The sequence below is a fragment of the Monodelphis domestica genome, chromosome 7, assembly GCF_027887165.1.
Source record: "Monodelphis domestica isolate mMonDom1 chromosome 7, mMonDom1.pri, whole genome shotgun sequence".
Classification (NCBI taxonomy): domain Eukaryota; kingdom Metazoa; phylum Chordata; class Mammalia; order Didelphimorphia; family Didelphidae; genus Monodelphis; species Monodelphis domestica.
The window spans coordinates 58,458,094-58,481,779 of record NC_077233.1 but is presented as its reverse complement, the minus strand read 5'-3'; the positions used below and the strand labels follow the sequence as shown (position 1 = coordinate 58,481,779).

At 39.8% G+C, this 23,686-nt stretch overlaps 1 protein-coding gene across 5 annotated transcripts in view; it reads left to right on the top strand.

Annotated features, from left to right (window-relative positions):
* SLC6A6 (solute carrier family 6 member 6) overlaps positions 1-23,686 on the top strand; it is a 147,815-nt gene that overhangs the window by 62,364 nt on the left and 61,765 nt on the right. For all 5 annotated transcript variants that reach the window (XM_056804704.1, XM_007500277.3, XM_007500275.3 and 2 more), the window contains 3 exons: positions 12,745-12,987; positions 14,370-14,504; positions 23,036-23,270. In XM_056804704.1, coding sequence (XP_056660682.1) covers positions 12,745-12,987; positions 14,370-14,504; positions 23,036-23,270 — 613 coding nt within the window. The remainder of the gene's footprint in view (positions 1-12,744; positions 12,988-14,369; positions 14,505-23,035; positions 23,271-23,686) is intronic.

Sequence of the window (23,686 nt, the reverse complement as noted above, 5' to 3'; positions counted from 1 at the left end):
GAAAATCCCAAGTTTAAATTCTATTTCAGACCCTGAGCAGATCACTTAATCTCCACCTGCCTCAGTTTCCTTCTCTATAAAATGCCATTTACGTCCCAAGGTTTTTGTGAGAATCACAATAATACATGTAAAACCACTGTAAAGTGAATTGTAATTATTATAAGTAAAAACTCTGTCTCAGGTTCAGGATGTAACATTGGACAGGTCCAGGTCACGTCCCTCCTAAAGCTCTTTTCTGTGGAATGAGGGGGCTAAGACTAAATGACCTTTAAATTCCCTTCCAGCTATCATGTTTAATGCTATTCCCAGGGATTTTGAAGATCAGTAAATCAGTAGCAGAGAATTATGGGAAGCTGCAGTAAGATGGTTTTTTAAATTACTTTTTGTTTCTGATTACATGGAAGAGGAGGAGGAGGGGGAAGAGAAGGAGAAGGAGAGAAAGGAGGATAGGGCCACCATTATGTAACTGAAGGACCTATTTCTGAAGTTAGCAGGAGAGGAGTTAGATAATAGGATGATTGAGATGGCATTTGTTTTTTTCAATTCTCTTCTCCAAAGTTCCAGTAATTTGCACCCACTTACTGTCATTCCTTAAAGTGTAAGTAGTTGGGAAGCTTTCAAGTAAAGGTAAAGTCATGTAATCAATATTAAGGACCCTAGACATCCATCCTTTAGTTAAACTCTCTCCCTTTATAGAAGAGGAAACTGATCACAAAAAAGAAAAAGGGACTTATCCAAGGTCACATAGCAAGTTATTGGTACATCTGGGATAGGAACCGACTTCTCTAGCATCCTAGTTTAGTTTTTTTTTCCTAGACTGTCTCTCTACTTTCACAATAATAATGTTATTAATTAATATCATAATATTAATAGCCAGTGTTTATATAAAACTTTAAGATTTACAAAATGCTTTTCAAATTTTATCATATTTTATCCTCACAATAATTCTAGGAGATAGGTGCTATTATTATTTCCATTTTAAAGATGGGGAAAAGAGAGGTTAAGGGATTTATGCAGGGGACCCCCACCTACTTATTTAGTATCTGTGTCAGGCTTTGAACTGCGGGCTTCCTGATTCTAGGTCCAATGCTCTATCTACTTCTTCCTATGATTTGAAAAATCTAGCCTATTTGAATGCTGGATTAAGGGCTAGGTAAATATCTCGAATTTTGGCACTGATTCACCAGATGTCTCTATGTCCAATACACCTTATTGTTTTCTTGGTCCGTGATCCTAGGAAGCCTTATATACTTACCTAATGTCTCAGTTTCTTTTTCATCATTACAGACTATAAAACATTATGTCAATGACAGTATTATATACTGGGGCAGCAGGGAAAGTTGGCCTTGGAGTTGGAACCACTGAATTTGAATCCCAGTTAGGCCAATCATTTAGATCTCTATGGGCTTTGTTCTCTTTGACTGTAGAAATGGTTGAACTAAATGACTCTCAAGATACTTTCTAACTTTGGAGTTTATGAGCCTAACATTTTTTTAAGAGCTTGATTTTTACAGGCAAGAAAATGGAAGCCTGGGGAAGTAAGGTAATTTAACTTGCCCAAGATCAGAGAGCATGCTGGGTTTGTGACTATCTTCAGATAACAGGTATTTGTAGAGTGAGAAGGGCAGAAAGCCTCAAGTTAAACCTTTAAGAATGAAGTGGTCTGAAGCCCCGAGAGCCTTAGGTGTGGATGCTTTGTATTTTCTCATTAGCTGAGAGCACAAAAAGGCAGCTTAATGAAAGAGTGCTGAAGTTTGAGTCAAAGGAGAATCTCCAATGTTGTATAACTCTGGGAAAGTTCCTTTACTGAGTCTCACTCCCTTCATCTCTAAAATGAGGGAAAGGGTCACCTCCTGGGACTGAGATGATGATCTCAACAGGCAGAAGTAGTATCCATTTCTGGACATAGTTAATATGGAAATTTGTTTTGCTTGACTATGCGTACTTGTAGCAAGGGTTTGAGGGTTATTTTATTTTAATTTTTTTTTCAATTGAGAAAGAGAAAATGAATACTTGTTAGTTAAAAATAAGAGAAAAATATATTTTAAAAATGAAATTAGGCAAAGGGGCTTGATTACTAGGATCCCAATTTTAGGATCCTGTGAGGTTAAATTGGGCATCACTATCTTGTGAATGGTGCCTCAATGAAGAACTAAGTCACAGTAATCAGGACTTTGGCTTAGGGCAGAAAATTTTGGAGATGCGGATAGCACCGTCTTGGGAGCTTATGATGGTAGTAGCACTTACTTCATTTCCATTGAGCAGGATCCCCCAGGTGAGCCTGCCAGTGTCCCCTCACCCCTGCCCTTGCTCCAGACCCCCAAGTGCCCAAATTACTAGTGGAGGCTCTGTCATAGTGACAGTACGTCTCTTAGAAAAGATCCTTAGACTAGGGTGAGAACAGTCAGGGAGGAGATGGGAAGGGAGGAAAGAACCTTTGGTATCACCCCAGGGGAACAGGGAACTTGTGCTGAAAGCAAAGAAGGGAAAATATTAAAAAAAAAAAAAAAGCATTTCATTTTCCTTCTACACGTTCTTCCTTTGGGGGCTTCAGGGATCTGTGTAGGGAAGTTTGGCTTCTTCCTATGCCTTCAAAGCTCTCTTGAGTTAATGGGGATTGTGATTGTTTCGCTATCTGCCGTGGAGCAGACCCAGGCAAGGTTTCCTGAAGTTGAGGGGCCAGACCTTTGTCTCCTGGAAGGCAGACGTGTGTCTCCGTGTTGGAATCACTTCACTTTGGAATCTTAGGCTTTTATTTTCCCTTATCCCCTTGGGGGGGATACAAGGGAGTTGGACTTTTGGATTCTGCTTGCACTAATTGATACTATAAAAATAACCCATCATTCTTCTAGTCTGATCTGGGCGGTGTCGGGGCATTGTTTTAACATCTCCATTTGACCATGTGATTGTTATCTCTTAAGTACCATTGTGGCATTACTCAATGGAGTATAATTGGAGGATGTGGGACTCCAGCTCCTTTATAATAAAGATGTTTTTCATTGAATGACCTCTATTTTCTTCTTTCTCCCCACCCAATCACCCCAAATAGAGATACCCCTCAATTCCTGTCTGTTAGCTCATGCTTCATGTTTCTGTAATGAAACTCAGAAATGTATCTTGTTTGGGAGGACAAATTACAGTAGAAGAGAATGACCTATGGACAGTCTGCCATTTTCAGATTGAAGAGACAGTACAGTGCTTAGGAAACAGCATTAGCTTGGGAGCTGTAGGAGGAAATGGGATATTTAGGTTGCAAAAAAAGAAAATTTTGAAGGTACATGAAAATGGCATTCTAAGAGAAGGCTACTCATGGAAGAGTTTGCTTGACCATGGAGGTCTGCAATAAAAGCAATGGGTGGAAGGGGAAGAAAGGCAGGTTCTGATTTAATGTTAAGGCAAAATTCCCTTGATAATTAGAACTACCCTAAAATAGAATGACTATCTTCGAAGACAGAAGGTGATTAGTTACTGGAAGTCTTGAGTGTCCACTCTGAGAATTTTATAGAAGAAATTTCAGTTAAGGTATATATTAGACTCTATTGTCATTTAGTTGTTTTCAGTTGTGTCCTATTCTTCAAGACTCCTTTTGGAGTTTTCTTGACAAAGATACTAGAGTGGTTTGCAATTTCCTTCTCCAGCTCATTATACAGATGAGGAAACTGAGTCAGACAGAGGTTAAATGACTTGTCCAAGGAAGTGATTTGCTCTTTTCTTCTCCAGCTTGTTTTCTAGTTGAAGAAACTGAGGCAAATAGAGTTAAGTGATTTGCACAGGGTTACACATCTAGTGTCTGAGATCAGATTTGAACTCATATCTTCCTGAATCCCAGCCCAGCATTCTATTCACTATACCACTTGATATCTGAGTTTAGGTGACTGCTCACTCAATCTGTGACCTCTGGCAAATCCTTTTGGATTTGGTCTTCAACCATACTTTAAAAAAACAACCCCGAGGAAGCATCACTTTCTGGCTCTAATAAAATAACATGAGAGACTAATTCTCAAATCCTATGACTACTTTTTTTTAATCACCTAAGTACTTTGGCTTCCCTTAATATAGCATTAAAATGGACCCCTTCTCTTGTAGAAGAATGCCATCACTAGGACCATTCTTTTTTTTTTTTTTAAACCCTTATCTTCCGTCTTGGAGTCAATAATGTGTATTGGTTCCAAGGCAGAAGAGTGGTAAGGGCTAGGCAATGGGGATTAAGTGACTTGCCCAGGGTCACACAGTTGGGAAAGTGTCTAAGGCTAGGAACTCCTGTCTCTAGGTCTGGCTCTCAATCCACTGAGCCACCCAACTTCCCCCACTAGGATCATTCTTGAGAGGAAGTATGGTGAAGTTGGGAAGGAGTCAGAAGATTTGGTTTTGAATCCCAGCTCTGCCACCTCTTACCTCTGTGACTTTGGACAAATCAATCAATGTCTCTTGAGTTTCCATGGCATTTTCCTCTTTCATAAATAGGGGAAGTTGAACTAGATGACTTCTAAGACCCCTTCTACTTCTAAAACTGTGATCTAATGAGAATTTGCGGGAATGAGAGTAGCCTAGTGATTTAGTGTGACACCAACGCCTAGGAGTCTCCCTTCTCAAGACATATCTTTTTTGAGATATATCCTTATGTGAGGATACCTCCTTTGTTCCCAGCAAAGGCCTTCCCTTCCTTTGTAGAAACCCCTTTACAAGCAAGTTTCAATATAGCCCTCAAGAATTAAGTATTGCTCCAGTGTCACTGACATTTTACAGTGACCTAGGATGTTGGGGTTGCCCAGGATGCTCCAATCTCTGTTGGTCCACTGAAAGCTGACCTCATTAAATGCAGGCCTATCTGGGGAAGAGAATGTGAATTAGGAAATTGGAAAGGACCTGTTTGTACAAAAGTATTGGCAGCTGCACTTTTTGTGGTGGCAAAGAATTGGAAACTAAAGGGATGTCCCTCAGTTGGGGAATGGCTGAACAAGTGGTAGTATACGATATTGATGGAATACTATTTTGCTGTAAGGAATGATGAACAGGATGATTTCAGAAAGAAATGGAAAGATCTCTGCGAACTGATGTGGAATGAAGTAAACAGAACCGGGAAAACAGTAACTGAGATATTGTGGGATGATTAAATGTGATAGATTTGGCTACTAACAGCAATAGAAGGATCTAGGACAATTCTGAGAGACTTATGAAAAAGAATGCTACCCATCTCCAGATAAAGAACTGTTGGAGGTAGAAATGCAGGTGAAAACATGATTTATCTTTCGTTCGTTTGGGTATGATTTAGGGGTTTTGGTTTTATAGGAGTATTCACTTACAAAAATAAATAATATGGAAATAAATGTATTTTGCATGACAATGCACTTATACCACAGAAAGTTAAAAAAAAAAGATGAATTACAAGGCCGGGCTCTTTCTATCTTTCTATATGTCCTCTAATATAACTGCCTAAAGTTCCTGAATTACAAAAACTTAGTGAAATAGGGTAATAAAATGTGGAAGGGGATGGGGGAACTAATTGAATTTCTTGGTTAATTTATATGCTACTGCAGATAATTATCTGGAGCTTTGGCCCCAGTTACTACCAAATGACTCTCCTCCCATTCCTTTGTGCCCTTTCAAAACCTCAGGCCTTGAGAATGGTATTCCTTGATCTTGCCTAGCTTTGGTCAGTCATTCAATAAATCCCAAGGCCAAATGTCTGAACCTTTGACTTCTAGCTTTACAAATGGAATGGCCTGATTCCTTGTCTCCACTGTCACATTTTAGAGTTCCCACAATTATAGATTAAGAGCCAGAGTAGGACCTCAGTAGACAAATGGTCCAGCTGAGGCCCAAGAGATGTTAAGTAAGGGGCCATAAAAGTAGCAATTGGAATTTGGAATTTGAACTAGAGTCCTCCAAATCCAAGTCTGTTTTTTAAAATCTCTCTTGCCCATCTTGCACAGGTCCCTAATTCATTCAGGGGCCATTCTTTCCTTTCACAGAAGAGACATTTCATCTATCTGTCCCTGCCAGTCCATCAACTATCTTTTCTTCCCTTTCAGTTTCTTCAGGATCATCAGAGCCCCAGGTCTAGCATTCACAGGGTTATAAGAAAAGAAGGTGAGGGGATCTAGAGTGTCTAACCTAAAACCATATTGGCCTCTTGCTGGCAGTAGGCACACTCCTCTCTTCATTGGGACTCACACAAGTGCACTGTTTCCCTATCTCTTCCATGAAGGCATCTCACCTTTATTCATTACTTCCTCCTGACCCTGGATTAAGTCTTTGAGTGTACCTCATTGCACTTTTCTTACTTCTTTCTGGGCATCCATTTCCTCATCCGTAAAACGAGCTGGAGAAGGAAATGGCAAACCACTCCAATGTCTTTGCCAAGAAAACCCCAAATGGTGTTCCTGGGAAGGAAGAACAAGAAGAGAACAGTATGGGCCAGCATTTATAAAGCTCTTTAAAGTTTGTTAGTGTTTTACAGACAAATACTGCCTTCGTAGCAATCCTAAGAATTTTGTCTTTCAGTTCTGTCTGATTCTCTGTTGACCCTATTTGGAGTTTTCTTTTTCTTTTTAAAACATTTTCTTTTTCTTTTCTTATGAATCTGCTTGTTGGTTTCATTAAAATTCCCAGGTATCTCGCCCTCTGACTCCTCTTTGCAATACATCATCCAACCAAAAAGAAATAAATAAAATATATAAATGTATATTTATTTTTAATTTTTTACATATTTTATTCATTTATACTGTTTGTTTTATAGTATATATATATGTATATATATACACACACATATAAATTATGTCTTTCATCTTCCTATTTATCTATTCTTTCCCTGGAGGTGGCCATTCACAAGCTATTCTTCAAATATTAATTCCGTAGCTTATATAATATTCTCTTGGCTCTACTTATTTCATTTTTCTTAATTTCATGTAGGTCTTTATAAGTTTTTTAAAAACTTAACCCACTTGGGGGAAACTTGGTGACTTAGTGGATTAAGAGAGTCAGGTCTGGAGACAGGAAGTCCTGGACCTAGATCTGGTCTTAGATACTTCCTAGTTGTGTGATCCCAGGCAAGTCACTTAACACCCATTGCCTGGTGTTTACTGCTCTTCTGTCTTGGAGCCAATGCTCAGTATTGATTCTGAGACAGAAGGTGAGTTCAAAATAAATTTAAACTGCTCATCTTTTCTTACAATGTAGTAGTAGTATTCCATCATAACCATATTCCATAACTTGTTTGGTCATTTCCCAATTAATGGACATTTTCTCAGTTTCAGTTCTTTGCTTACTACCAAGAGTTCTGCTATACATATTTTGGAACATATAGGTTCTCTTCTTTTTTCCCTGCTCTCCTTGGGAAAGAGCAGTGGTCTTCCTGCATCTTAAGTATTTATATATATATATATATATATATATATATATATATATATATATATATATATATATATATATACATATACATATATATAGTTATTTTTTAAGTTTCTGGGCATAATTCCAAAAGAAAAACTGTTCTTCAAAATATATTGATTCCTAGTTCCACTAACAGCATATTAGTGACCCCATTTTTCCACCCCCCTCCAACATCTGTCATTTTACCCTTTTATCATTTAGTCAATAAGATAGGTGTGAGATGACTTTTCAGAATTGTTTGGATTTGCATTTCTCTATAATAATTTAGAGCATTTTTTCCATGTGGCTTTATATGGCTTTGATTTCTTCATCCAAAAACTATCTGTTCATTTCTTTAGAATATTTATCAATTGAGGAATGGCTTGCATTCTTATAATTTTGACAGTTTTCTATATATTTTAGATATGAAATGCATATCCTAGGAACCATCTATAAAATTTTTCCTCCAATTTTCTGCTTTCTTTCTAATCTTGGTTGCATTGGTTTTATTTGTATAATAGTTTTTTTAATTTAATGTAATCAAAATCATCCATTTTATATTTTATAATGCTCTAATCTATCTCTTATTTATTTACAAATTATTTTATTCATAAATTGGATAGACATATATCCTATTCTTCTAATTTGCTTATACTTCCCTTATTGTATTCATTTTGATTTTATCTTAGTGAATAGTAGAAGATATTGATCTATGCCTAGTTTCTGCCAAACTAGTTTCCAACTGTCCCAGCAATTTTTTACCAAATAATGAGTTCTTATCCCAATAACTTGGATCTATACTTTTGTCCAATACCAAGTTACTATAATATTTCACTACTGTTTGTTGTATATGTCTATTCTGTTCCACTGATTGATAGTTTTCTATCTCTTGGCCAGTACCAAATAGTTTTAGTAATTACTGCTTTATAATCCAGTTTTAAATCTGGTACTGCTAGATTTTTTTAAAGATTGCATTTTTTTCATTAATTCCTTTGATATTCTTGATCTCTTATTCCTCCAAATGAATTTTATGATTTTTCTAGCTCAATGAAATATTTTTTGATAATTTAATTGGGATAGCACTGAATAAATAGATTGCTTTAGGTAAGATTTTCATTTTAATTATATTGGCTGTGTCTATCCACAAAGAGTTAATATTTCTCCAGTTATTTAAATCTGACTTTGTGTAAAAAAAGTGTTTTACAATTATTGTTTGTATAGTTCCTGGATTTGTTTTGGCAGGTGTACTTCCAGGTATTTTATTCTGTCTCTGGTTATTGTAAACAGGTTATCTCTTTCTATCTCTTCTTGCAGGTCTTTGTTAGTGATATATAAAAATGCTGATTTATTTGAATTTACTTGATACCCTGCCACTTTGCCAAAATTATTGATAGTTTCAGTTAACTTTTATTTGATCAACTCTAGGATTTTCCACATATACCATCATATCGTCTGCAGAAAGAGATAGTTTTATTACTTTTGTCCATTCTGATTCCTTCATTTTCTTTTCCTTCTCTTATTGCTTTTGCTAGCATTTTTAATACAATAATAACCTGGTTTCACTCCTGATATTACTGAGCTTCTAGCTTATTCTTGTTACAAAAGATACTTCCTGATGGGTTTAGCTAAGTGATTTTTATCATTAAAAAAAAGTAAAATCTATATCAGATTGCTTATTGTCTCAGGGAGGGCAAGGCAGGGAGGGAGGATGAGAAGGAAAGAATGTCAAAACTTTAAAACAATGAATGTTTAAAAAGTCATTTTTACATGTAATAGGGAAAAACAAAGGAATAAAATTCCATTTTACTTGTGTTTTCTAGTGTTTTGAAATAGAAATGAATGTTGTAATTTCATCAAAGGCATTTTCTGCATCTATTGATATAACCATTTGATTTTTGTTACTTTTATTATTTATGCAACTAATTATATAAATAGTTTCCCTTATATTAAAACATTCTTTCATTCCTGGTATAAACCTGTATGGTCACAACGTATAATCATTGTGATACATTATAGTCTTATTTGGAGTTTTCTTGGCAAAGATACTGGAGTGGTTTGCTATTTCTTTCTCCAGCTCATTTTACAAGTGAGGAAAATGAGCCAAGCAGGGTTAAATGCCTTACCCAGGGTCACCAAGCTCTTCAGTGTCTGAGGCCTGATTTGAACTCAGGAAGATGAGTCTTTCCAACTCCGGGATTGATGCCCTATCTGCTATTGCAGTGGGCACTATGATTCTCCTCATTTTACAGATGAGACTGGCAGAGGTTCAGTGACTTGCCTAGGATCACACAACAAGTGTTTGAAATCGAATCATTCTAATTCCAAATTCAACTTTCTATCTTCTATAGGACCTAGCTGCATCCAGAAGGGATCTAGTCTTCACTCTCATTTTTATAGCTGAGGAATTTGAGGTTCAGAGATGTCACTTGAATAGAGTTCTACTGGTAATCAATAACAGAATCAGAAAACTCTCAATCTGGTATTCTTGTTCTCTGCTGCCTTCTCATCCTATGCCATTGTTATCTATGTTATTATATTGTAGGTCTTCCTGAAAGTACTGGAGGCCAGTGTACTCTTGGAGCCCCTCTTAATATTTCACGGGGCCCAGGCAGATCTTGGGCTGTCCCTGGGTATTATTAATTGGCCAGGTTTTCTCTTTTTCCAATAAGGCATTTCCTGGATGAAACCATAAAGGAAGTCCAATCCTCTTTTTACTGCACCCTATTGTCTCATCAGTGAAAAAGAGACCATAACACCTGCCCTACTTAGCCTATATCCTCAGTGGATCAGATGAGATAAGAGACTTGGAAACTCTTTACTGTAGAGATTATGACGAATAACCTGTTACATCCACAGGAGGTATTGTTATGATTAAAAAGACAACCATTTCAAAGGCTTCAAATGGAAAACTTAGTTTTGGATTTCTGACTGTTACTTCTTCAATCTTGCCTCTCACCAGTTCCCCAAATGATTCCATCATTTACGCCATATTGATTTCTTTGTTATTCAACCATACATCTTCTCTTGATCATTTTGCTCCTTCCAGGTGGCTTCTCTGATGAATGCCCATACATCTTGTCTACTTTTTAGGACTCAGATTGAGGCTCACTTTTGCTAGATTATCCTTCTTTGATGATCCTACCCCCTCCTACGCACATATTGATGTTTCTTTCCCAGCTCATATAGGTACTTCTGCTTCCTTGGAGGAAGGGATGCTCAGGAAGGACTAGCATCTCTGGCTGAGGATATGCCAAGTTCTTTTCAGGGCTGCTCATACACTTTTGTCATCCATCTTTTACCATCTCTAGCTGTAGCTCCAAGAAGCTGTAGCTTGCCCAGAGGCCACACCCAGGTAAAAATAGGTTGAGGGGAACCAACAGAGAGGATTAGGGGAATGCCTTCCCCAAGCATGTAAAGTCTCCCTTGGAGGAATGGGCAGATGAGAACAATTTGTTCTGGTGACCATGAAAGTGACCAAAGCAGGTGCTTAGAGCTTGGTTATACATTAAAGATGCAAAGGTCGTAAACTGCATCCCAGGCCATGGTCATGCCTCCTAACTTTTGCCTTGCCACTGGACTTCCATGACTCTGGGAGAAAGAGAGGTTGAGGGGATTTTACCCAACTTTGCCTTGCTAAAATCCAGTTCATGGACAAGTCAATGAATGGGCAAGTCTTGAAATGAAGGGGAACAACAACTGATTGTTTTTATTAGTGGTATCAAACTCAAATAGAAACTAAAGTATACATAAAGATCCCTACCTACCACCTGTTACTGTAACATAATCTTAGAGAACCACACATTAACATTATCTTCGTTCGGTTGTATTTTGTTAAATATTTCTCAGTTACATTTTAATCTAGTTGAGGCTGTAGGAGTGCTGCCTTGTATATTATATTAGCATTTAGCATATATAACCCGTGTTGTTATTTCTCATTTCACACTGAGGGGTAACCTGGTGCCTTGTTAGGCAGTCAGGAGACCTGGGTTCTGACTTAGATCTGGGTTCTGCTACTAGATCTAATATTTCTCCTTCTGCTCCTCAAGTTCCATAATGAGATTTGAACGGTTTTTGTGACTTAAGCAAACCACATCACATCTGGGAACCTAGTTTTCCTTATCTATAAAATGGGATATTAGGATCACAGTGTCTTCAGGGCAGGTAGATGGCTCAGTGGATAGAGCGCCTGGCCTGCAGTCATCAGGAACACTCATCTTCCTGAGTTCAAAACTGGCCTCAGACACATACTAGCTGTGTGACCCTAGGCAAGCCTGTTTGCCTCAGTTTCCTCATTTGTAAAATAAGCTGGAGAAGGAAATGACAAACTACTCCTCTATCTCTGTCAGAAAAATCCCAAATGGGATATGGAAGAGTCAGACAGGACTGAAAATGACTGAACAGTTTATCTTTGGTTTAGAGCTATAAGGGGCCAGTGACCTTAGAGGCCATTCACTGACTCCAATCTCCTCATTTTAGAGAGGGGGAATCTGAAACACAGGGGTTAAATGACTTGTCTAGGGTCACGTAGTAAGTGTCTGAGACAGAATTGGAACCCAGGTCTAACTGCTTCCAAACCCAGTACCCCTCTATTACCCCATCTCCTTTGCAGTATTGTTTGGAGGAACTTTATAATTTGTGTTTATGAGAGGGAAAATATTATACTGGCTATCTTAGGGCCCACTCAGTGCCCCAGACTATATTTTGAGACTGTAATTTAGACATGTTGCTTCAGTGCATTAGTGGGAAGAGTTTCCAGACAGACTCAGCCAAGCCTATGTACATGTACATATCTATTGAAAGAGACACACACATATGCATTTATTAAGCTTATGCCATGTGCCAGGCATTGTATTAAACTATGGGATTTCATGCTCTCAGGAGAGGGGGCAGAAGAGATAAATTACATAGACATAAGGCATGTGGAAACATAAGAGGCAATTTTGAGTGAGAAAGCTCGGGTATCTGGAGGGACAAGCTCTACTTACACATGTGCACACACATGTGGCATGTATGCATATGTACAGCCATTTCACTTATCATTATACCATCTCTTCAATTCAATTTCAAGTTGCTTGGGAGCATTTCCTGGATGTTCCAGGCTTCTTTTAAACCCATCTTGGCTAAATCTTCCTTTGTGCTCACGCATTTATGTGGGACTTCAGGAAAAGGCACTAACGTTCTAGAATTCTGGAATATTCTTAAGATTTCTTCGTAAGACCCTTCTAACTCCCAATTCTTTGAACATGTGGATATAGTTTGTTGTGGGGAGGGAGGTAAGGTACTATGATGGGGTTCTGTAATATTCTTCACATTCCTGGCTAAGTGCACATCTTTTTCTGTTTGTTTGTTTGTTTGTTTGTGGGGCACCTGTAGAAGAAGTTGAAGAAATGGCCACCAAGGAAAAGCTGCAGTGTTTGAAAGATTTCCACAAGGACATCTTGAAGCCATCTCCTGGCAAGAGTCCAGGAACCCGGCCTGAGGATGAGGCTGAAGGGAAGCAACCACAGAGGGAAAAGTGGTCAAGCAAGGTTGACTTTCTGTTGTCCGTGGCGGGCGGCTTTATCGGTTTAGGTAACGTCTGGCGTTTCCCGTATCTCTGCTATAAAAATGGTGGAGGTGAGTATCTTGTACTAAGTGGATCCCTTATATAAGAGCGATAGAGAAGTTAAGGAAATGATGTTGGTGGAAAGCCAGATCTTTCCTGTTCTCCTTCCCCTTCTCCTTTGCTAACCAAATGTTACCTGGCTATTGCCTTCTTCCTAAATAAAATATGCACACTAGGTTTGTACTGGTACTCACTTGGACCCTCTTATTGCATCAGCTTTATCACCCCACCATTTAATCTCTTAAGTTTTCTGTCTCCTAGACCTCCTAGACTATTCTGACAAACAGATGTTAACAAGGCTAAACCTTCCCCATGTGATATTTGGGAAGCTGATTTCTTGAAACCCAAATGTCTCACTTGATATTTGTCGATATTCAGTTTCATTTGATTTGGCCCAATGTCCTAATCTGTCAAGAGATTTCTGGATTCTGTTGCCTAATCATTATGTATCCCTCCCACCTTTGTGTTATGTGAAAGTTCAATGATCATATCATGTGATTTCTCTAGTGTTACTACTCAGTGTTCCAAATTTTAATTCATTTTTCCTCAAAGTGTGTATCCCCAGTATAGATTTCAGCTCACTTTTAGGAAGAAAGGCTAGGATGAATTCATTTCAAACAAAATGTAAATGATTGACAGCCAGATGGAGGTGTTAGTCCTCCCAGAATTGCCCCTGTTCTACAAGAGGCGCTTGTTAACTTAAAGGAATGCTTCTCTACTAGAGGCATTTTGGATTGAGGGACAGACCTACTAGGAAGAGACTTTGGGGAAATGGGCATCTTCTGGGCAGCCTTTGAATCACACCTTACAGCCAAAGACCCCTTCTCCTGGAAGTTAGCTTCTGCAGGACACCCCGAACAACTCATTTAATTATTTGTTCGGTGATGTTTGGAGTTGGCAGCATCACTTTCCTTATTGGTGAAATGAAGATAATAGTAATATAATAAAAAATATTTACATTGTGCTTACTATTGCCAGGCACTGTGCTAAACACTTTACAATTATTATATCTACCTGCTCTTGACTAATGTGAGGAAAGTGTTTTATAGATCTCCAGATGCTATGGATATACAAGCTAGAATGTGCCCTTGGGAAAGTAGTGGCTCTTCTTTATGGAGAAATAAGCTTTTATTTCTTGGGGCCATCTTTGATCTTTCCAGAGGACTGCCTCAAGGAGAGAGCCTGACCTAGTCTTTCAGTCCCCAGTGTGGACCTGGGTGGATGCCTAGCCACTCTGACTACTCGCTAGCCTTCATGGCCCTTCCTAAATGCAAGTTTTCTGACCCCATTCCCTGGTGAGATGATCTCTGCTCAGTCAGGAGCCCTGAGTGTGCTTTAAAATTCCTGTGGCCCAGTGATGAAGACTCTTCCTCTCTTTCTTTTTTCTTCACAGGTGCATTTCTTATACCTTACTTCATTTTCTTGTTTGGGGGTGGCTTGCCCGTGTTTTTCCTGGAGGTTGTTCTAGGCCAGTACACTTCCGAAGGTGGAATTACTTGCTGGAACAGGATCTGCCCTTTTTTTAGTGGTGAGTATTTTGGCTATAGCAGAGTCTGAAGTATATCATTGCATATCCCAGGAAAGTCATTCTTCACCTATGGATTGTATGGAAAGGCTTGAGAAGAACGCTAGAATAAGGATGAGTAGGAATTTTAGAAGCCATCTCACTCAAATCATCCATTTTATAGATTAAGGATCTGAGTCTCCAAAAGAGGAAGAGATTAGTTCAGCTAATTCAGCCAGTAAACTACACGGACGACTAGGACTGAGACTTTCAGTCCCCAATTCCTAGTTTCATTCTCTTTCCATCAAGCCACATATCTTATTGGGCCTGTGATTTAGATTGGCAACTGGTGCCATTTGGGCATCATTTGGGACTGTAGTCTGGGGCTCGTGGAAGGCCATAATTCTGCCTCTCTGAGTCTTGGATCGTAGGGTCATTATTTTCAAATTGGGGAGGATTTTAGAGGCCATGGAGAGGGTAAGCAGGGAGTTAGTAGATTGAGCCTTGGACTCTCCTACCTCGAACACTTACCTGCTTTGGGCTTCAGTTTTAACATTTGAATATATCAAAGGATCTTCTAGCCCTAAAGCTCTGGTGCTGTGTGTCCAGTCCCCTCAGATCCAGCACTGGACACTTACTACTATGTGGGCACACAGACCACAGGCAAGGCATCCTCCCCCAGAGTCTCTGTTTTCTCACTACTAAAATAAGAATGAAAAAAAACCGTTAGCATTTAACTCCCAGAGTTATTGTCTGGGTTCAAAGAAGACATTGCTAGCCTTGTAAATATTGCCTGTGTCATTGTGGGCTTGTTTTAAACTGGAGGCCAAAGAGGTTATAAGAATTTGAGGATGAGGAGTTCCCTACAGCAGAGATTCTTGATCTGAGACCCCTGAACTTTGGGGAGGATATAGATTTTGCTAACATTTTTCCCCAATAGAATTGGTTTCTATTGCAATATGAAGTATTTTATTTTATGCATTTAAAAACATCAATTCAGAGAAGGGTCCATCAGCTTTACCACACTGCACGGGGCTCCATGGATGGCATAGAAAAGGTGAAGAACCTCTGCTCTGCTCAATGTCTATTTAAGTGAGTCTATTAGTTATGAGATTGTTTTTTCTGCTTAGGTAGGCAGGAAAGTGCTTCTCAGACCTAGGGAGAAGCTGTTGTTTTGGCTTTGTGACTGATCCCCATTCACCTAACCCTTTTCTCTCCTCTAATCCCTAAGAAAAAAGAGTCATGTTTGACTGAATGAAATCAGTTCCTTGGACAATTCAGTTGTGCAGAAATCTAGTGGAGGGGGGGAGGCCAAAGAGAATAGAGAGACCCTTCTTTGGAAGGTCATAAGAAAAGCAGCAGCTGTCTTCGCTAGTAACCCACTGATGAAGAGTTAGGATGAGTACAGTTGAAGGAGACCTGGATTTGAAGAAAACCTGGATAGATGACGTCACCCCCATCTCAATTCTTGCTATTTTCTTTTTGTTTGACCATAGCTGGGCAAGTCAACTGACCTCTCTGGGGCTCAGTTTTCCCCTCTGTAAAATGGGGGTTTGAAACAGTGAACTCTTTAGGTCCTTTCTGGTTCTAACCGGATGATCCTATGATCTTCTATGTTTCCTTCTCACTCTAAATCTGGTTTTGCAGTTCATCTGGTTGAAAATGTTTGATTTAATTACCTTGTATAATGTGGTGCCAGAGAAAACCACCCACATGGAAGATGAGGCTGGCTTTATGGCTGTCTAAATGGCTGATATGGCCATAAACTGGGTTTCTGAAGACAATAATCCACAGTTAACAAAACCACTATAAACAATGAAGTCATTTTAGAGAGAAATTGCAAGCTTGTTCAGTGACAGGGAGTTGGAAGACCAAGAAGGGGGGAAAGGAGTGTGCTTGGCACTAGTGCATCCCATGCCGAGAGGCAGGGGTTAGGAAGGACAGAATGGATGGTAACACTCTCTCCCTCCTGGGTGGTGGACCAGCAGGTACTTTTCTTTCAATGGTCTCACCTGATTAAAAGGCTGAAGTTGCCCCATAAAGCACATCCCATAGATGGGACAGAGCAGGGTAATCCTCATCGTTTCTCTTGGTCTTGGCTTTTGGTATGACTAAAATTCCTAAGGATTGGAAACTCTTAAGAGGTAGCCTCATTTGAGTGGTTGCTAGTGTTGTCAATCCACTAATTGTACAAACGGGGGTCCATCATCAAAGGATGAATAGGAATCTAGTCCTTGTCCCTCGAGGACAAGTCCAAAGAGTGGAGCCATAGACACAGGCAGTATGGTTTTATGGGTAAGGGAAGGCACTAGTTTTACAATCAGAAGATCTAGGGTCTCCTCTCAGCTCCCACACTTGACCAACTGGATGATTTTGAGGAAAAATCACAAAATTTCTCTGGACATTCAATTTCCCTATCTTGGAAATAAAGACGAGGGGAGGGATTGAGGTACATTCCCTCCTGGAGTCTCTTCCATATGAAAATCCTACAAAGGGTAGCTAGGGAAGACTTATTGGAGGAGCTGAGATTTGAGTTGAGCCTTTAAGAATTGGTGGAATCTCAGCAGGTAGAGAGGGAACAGCATGAGCAAAGGGACAGAGAGGCAAGTGTCATTTAGCAAGTTCTTTTTATTTGGCATGTTGGGTAGGCTGTTGACGAAGGGAAGAGAAGGTCATTTCAATGTTTAGATCCCATCTTTCATTTTGTAAAGGGCTTTGTGATATGGCCTTGGTTCCTTCACCTTCTGGTCATTTTACATTTATAATTCATTAATATCATTTCATAGGAGGGGATGGGTTCAAATGTAAACATTCATCCCCTTGAAGGGTGTCATATCGGGAAGGAACCTTAGAGGTCAGCTTTACAAACTTCTATATAATTAGATAGAGGAAAGTACACAGGTCCAGAGGAGTAAAAGGTATTTGTTCCAGGTGACACAGTGAGTTTTTGTCAAAGTCAGAATTAATGTTCTAGATTTCCTGACACCCAGTCCAGGTCTCGTACCTGAACGTTACACTGCCTTGGGCTAGTCTATCAAAAAATCAACTAATTCTTCGTTTACATTTTTATTGACATAAATAAAAGGCAAACGAACAGTTGCTGCCTTGGCTAATCTTTTAACACAGCAAATTGGTATTTAAAATTTTTTTTAAAAGATCTATCATTGGGGGCCCCTAGGTGACTCAATGTATTGAGAATCAGGCCCAGAGACAGTAGGTCATGCATTCAAATCTGGCCTCAGATACTTCCTTACTGTGTGACTCTTAGCTCTTACCACTTTTCTGCCTTAGAGCCAATCCATACTATTGATTCCTAAATGGAAGGTAAGGATTTAAAAAAAAAAAAAGATCTAGCATTATCTTTAGGAACAACAGAGTAAATAAAAACATAATTACTTGGTCACGCTCAATAAATACCATTTAGATATGTTCTTTTTTAAATGACCTGCTACTATTATACTACACTATATTATATTTGACCTACTACTACTATATGTACACACACATATATTCTATAGAAAATTACTCAGATCACTAAGTGAATTTCAGAGTTGCAAAATAAAGGGAATTTCTAGTAGGGAAGTAAAATTGGTATAGTGACAAGAGGTCTGGATTTGGGGACAAATGCCCCATATTGATCCCAATCTAGCCACTGTGTGATCTTAACTATCACTTTCCTCTGTGAAGCTCTTTTTCCTCAAATGAAGGGCCTGAACTACTCCATCTCTTCAAGTTCTCTCCTCGTTCTGAATTCTAGGATCTTCACCTAGAAAGGAATTTAAGAATTCATTTCATCCACATCCCTTATTTTGTAGGTAGGGAAACTGAAGAGCCTCACCCAGCATTACTTATCAGACAACTGTTTCAAGAATCAAAAGAGAGAAATATGTGAGACACTGGGAAAATTCTGGGCTTCCCCAATTTGATTCTCTCCTATTTCTTATTTCTTTTGATACCTGATAATGGTTATCTCACCAGTTAGGAATTTATTCAAATAGAACTTAAAAAAAAAAAAAACACCAAGGGGCAGCTGGGTGTCTCAGTGGATTGAGTCAGACCTAGAGATGGGGAGGTCATAGGTTCAAATCTGGCCTCAGACACTTCCCAGCTGTGTGACCCTGGGCAAGTCATTTAACCCCCATTGCCTAGCCCTTACCACTCTTCTGCGTTAGAACCAATACCAGTATTGATTCTAAGATAGAAGGTAAGGGTTTTAAAAAACTAACAAACAAAAAACACCAAATACTCACCTTCTATCTCAGAATCAATATGCTTTGGTTTCAAGCCAGAAGATTGGTACAGGCTAGGCAATGGGGGTTAAGTGACTTGGCCAGGGTCACACAGCTAGGATGACTTGAATCCAGGACTTCCCAGTCTTTAGGCCTGGCTCTAAAACCACTGAGCCACCTAGCTGCCCTCTCAGATAGGACTTAAGATCCATTACCTAAGCCAACAACACCTGTCTTTCTTCGAAAATAACAACTCATGTAAAATTTGGAAAATGCTTTACATTATTATTTGTTCCTCAATACTAAAGATGAGGAAATCAAGTTAGGAAAATTGTGACTTACCTAGGGTCTCCCAAATCTAGTAAGTGCCAGAGAGGAGGATTGGGGAGAGTTTTTCCTGCCCCTCATACTTTGTACATTCTCCTCAATACCATGTTCTCCCCATGCATTCCAGCTGGCAATGAGGAATTGTGTGTGTATTCACAGACACAGCTACTGATTTTGGAAGTAACCCTCCCAAGGTTCCACAGAGCTCCTAAATAATTGACTGTGCACATAGGCCTTTTGCTGACCTCTTCTCACCTGAAATATTTTAGGGAGGCTCTTGAAAATGGGAGGAACCAGGGGGATCAGCTCTCTCATTTTATAGAGCAGGAAACTGAGTCTTAGAGAGGAGATTTGTCTCACCCACAGTAACAGTCAGTTAGTTGTCAGAAGACCATCTAGAGACCCTGGGGGTTTTTGAAGCCCAGCCCAGACTTCTTGCCACCAATCCATGCCCTTGATTTTTCATCCTTTTCATTGACTGGCCCAGCAGCACTTGGTCAAGCAGGGAAAACCCTCCTGATCCCCCAGCCATCCTCCTGACCTTGAGATTCTAGTCCTGCTCTACTGGGAATGTTTTGTTGTTAAGTCTACCTGAAATGTGCATTTCAACGTCTAGAGGAGGTTTGGTTACCTTAATATGTTTAACCAGCAGCATCTAAATCCCTAATGTCTCAGATTAAGAGCAATGCTTAGGAACGGGTTCCCACTTGCAATTCTAGGAGAAGAGAGTTAATCCTACTAATTATAGCTTCTGTTTCTGGATGGCTTTAGGTTTCTAAGGAGTTTGATATACATTGACCAGTTTGATCCTCACACCAACTCCATGAAATTGGAGCTATTTTTTACATAGTTTACGGATGAGGAAACCTGAGACCCCAAGGAAATACATTATGTGCCTAGCAAGTAATTGTCTGTTGGCTTTGAACCCTGCTCTTCTCAACTTCAAGGCTAGCGTTCTCTCCCCTAAACTCCAAGGCCAGGCGTTAAGTACTTACTATGGGCCAGGCACTAGGGGTATAAAGAACAAAATAAAATTGTCTCTTCTGTCAAGAAACTTATATTCTAGGAGCAGCTGGGTGGCTTACGAGATTAAGAGTCAGGCCTAGAGATGGGGGGTCCTAGGTTCAAATCTGACCTCAGATATTTCCTAACTGTATGACCCTAGGCAAGTCACTTAACCCCTATTGCCTAGCCCTTGCTGTTCTTTTGCCTTGGAGCCGATACCTAGAAGTGACTTTAAAATAGAGGTAAGGGTTTTAAAAAAATAAAGAAGCAGCAGCTTATAATCTAAGCCTACAAGTAGTTATAAAGCTTTGGGTGCAAGTGTCCCTACTGTTGTTTCTTGCTTTCCTCATCACAGTTATGTGAATTTGTTTTACCTGTCACAGAAGTTGGGTTAAGATATGTGTGTTCTTTCTCATGAGTTCTGACATTTGGAACAATTAAGGTATTTAGAGGTTATCTACTTAGAAGCATAGATTGAAAGCTTGCATAAACCTTGGAAACCATCTAGTCCAAACCTGTCATTTTCCATAATTTAGGGTCATATAGATTATATGGCTAAACTCTGCATTTGAACCCAGGTCCTTGTATCATATCATATGCTCTTTCCATGAATTGGGTCTTTTTTTTTTTAACCCTTGCCTTCCATCTTAGTATCCATTTTAGAATCAATACTGTGTATTGGTTCCAAGGCAGAAGAGTGATAATTTGCCCAGAGTCACACAGCTACGAAGTGTCTGAAGACAGATTTGAACCCAAATCCTTCTGATTCCAGGGCTGGTTCCCAATCCACTAAGCCATTTAGCTGCCCCATCAATTGGGTCTTGAAGAATGTGTTAACACTGGAAATGAGGACAGAGGAAGCAGAAAGACGTCATGGCGAAAGCAAAGAGCAGGGAAATTTTCCATTTAAGTCTTGATCTTACCTTGAATAATTTTTTTCTTTTTTTTTTTACTGGAAGTGTTCAAATAGATGCTTGTTGACTCTTCCCCTGCCCCCACCCCCATCCGCCATTGATCTGGAGGCCACTTCCGCTTGTGATGGAAAGTTGTGTACTATGTGGACTCTAAGTCTCCTTCCAACTGTTAAGGGTTGACCATCCTAAATTCTCCAATCTGTGATTCTCATTCTCTTGGTTTGGGAATTCAGTAGGTTCCCTGATCTCCAAGTTCCATGATTCTTGGAGTCTGCTCATATGATGGAACCATTGTATTTTGAGCCTCGGGTAACCAGGCCAAACCCTGCATGCCATGTACTCTTAAGTGAATGCCTGCCCTAGTTTAGCCATAACCTGAAGACGGACCGGCCATTTGAAATGCTCTCCTTACAAAGTCATCTACAGAATTAGCACTTGGGAGCCTCCATTTCTCTGTTAGATACAGAATGCTCTTGTGCTGAATCGAGCTAGCAAGGGTTCCATTCCATCCCCTCCCTTTTTGCTACCATGAAGAACAGAACCCTATCTGCCCCTGACCCTGGATTAAAGGGGGAAAAATGAGACATTTTTGGTCTTGTTGAGTAGCTCTGGAGAACATTAATTTGGAATACTAATCACGTAAGTATTGTAGACCCACATTTTTCTGAGTTCCCTTTTTAAAAATTCCCTTGGGGGCAGCTGGGTAGCTCAGTGGATTGAGAGCTAGGCCTAGAGATGGGAGGTCCTAGGTTAAAATCTGGCCTCAGGCACTTCCCAGTTGTGTGACCCTGGGCAAGTCACTTGATCCCCATTGCCTAGCCCTTACCACTCTTCTGCCTTGGAGCCAATACACAGTATTGACTCCAAGATGGAAGGTAAGGGTTTTTATTTTTTAAAATAATAATAATAATAATAAAATTTTTAAAAATAAAAAATTCCCTTGTTTTCAAATGGATCTCTAACCTTCGGGGTGCCAAATTCCAGGCTCCACTTGAAAAGCCCCATGGTGTGATAAAAGGGCACTACATAGGAGAATGAGAGCCATTGGATTTGTATTCCCAGCTCTAACATTAAAAAAAAAAAAACTGTGTGTTTCTGGGCAAGTCATGATATAGCAGAAAGGGTACTTGATTGTGGGGCCACAGGCCTCGGATTCAAATCCTGCCTCTCCATTTATTATCTTCATGACACCTTAAGCTCTCTTATCTAGGAAATTTAAATCTTTGCATTTATTTCCCTCTTTGAGCCTTGGTTTCCATATCTGTAAAATTGGCCTAATAAAGTCTTATCTCAGGACTTTTGATAGGAAAACACTTTTAAAAAACTCCTATGTGAAAGTAAATGATTATTTTCATCCCCCTTCCCCTCCCCCTTGATTTTCTCCACCAGCCAAGAACTTTCCCCCAGCCAAGAACTTTCTTCTAGGCAGCAATAAGTGTTGGTAAATCAGTCATAAAAATCCATTTCCCTAGAAGATTTCTGAGAAGTGACTCTCAGGACAAGATTTTTTTTCTTTTAAAGGTCCAATGGTAGGTTAGTGAAGGAGATATTTTGGGACAGGAGGGCTCTTAAGACATATCAAAGAGGTAACTGTCACCAGGACCAATTCCTTCTGTTCAATGATGGGCATATACATAATGTGCTGAGGGCTGGAAGGGATTCCCATTTAGGATGATCATTTCTGCTGCAGATGAGGAGAGTGAGGACCAGGGAAGGTAAATGACATCTCTGTGGTTATGGTTGAAGAAGAAGGGATTTGAACCCCCTGTTTACTGGTGAGTTCATAGAAGTCTTTTCACTGTAGCAAATAGGGTTTAGGTCTCTCTTTCAGAAAGGCTAAATGTGCCCTTTGCAATTGGGATCCTAGAATTTCGAGCTGGAAGGGATCTCAAAGGTCATTTTGTCCAACCTGTTTGATACACTGACAAGGCAAGTATGAGGTGGACTGAACAGGGTCAGGAGAAGACTTGGGAAGGTAGGAAGGGCTTTAAAAGCCAAATGGAAGATTCCCTAGCTGGTCTTGGAAGTGATTGGGAGCCGTAGCAGTTAATCGCTTTCCTTGTTTCTCCCTCTTGCTTAGGAATTGGTTATGCCTCCATCGTGATTGTGACCCTCCTGAACATCTATTACATCGTCATTCTGGCATGGGCAACCTACTACCTGTTTCACTCATTTCAGAGTGAGCTCCCTTGGTCCCTCTGTCATGAGTCATGGAACACTCCAAATTGCTTGGAAGACAACCTGCGGAATAACAAGACAGTTATGTCGAATTTCAATACCACAAACGTCACCTCGCCCGTCACCGAATTTTGGGAGTAAGAATCATTTTAGTCTTAAAAATTGAGAGGCAAAGCAAGGCAGGTGGGGCTGGAAAAAGAAGGCTGAGGTCTCTTTCGAGAGAAGCTCCTGCTTCAAAGAGGACCTGGAGAGGGGGGAGCCTACAGTGGGCAGAATATTGCTCTTCAAGCTAGATGCCCTCCATCAGAGTCCCACTCTTAACACTACTTAATAGTGCTGTTGTTGTAATCCAATCCACAATATATAATCTCTCTCAACCTCAGTGTACTCTTCTGTAAAATGAGGATGGTAGCAGGTGCACTACTACCTATCTCACAGGGTTGTATAAAGAGAGTGTTTGGTCGAGGCCTCTCTATCCAGATGTTTTTTGTCATTCCTGAATGATCAGGAGCCTTTAAAACATGTCTTTGTTTCTTGTTGGGCCCCGCTTAAG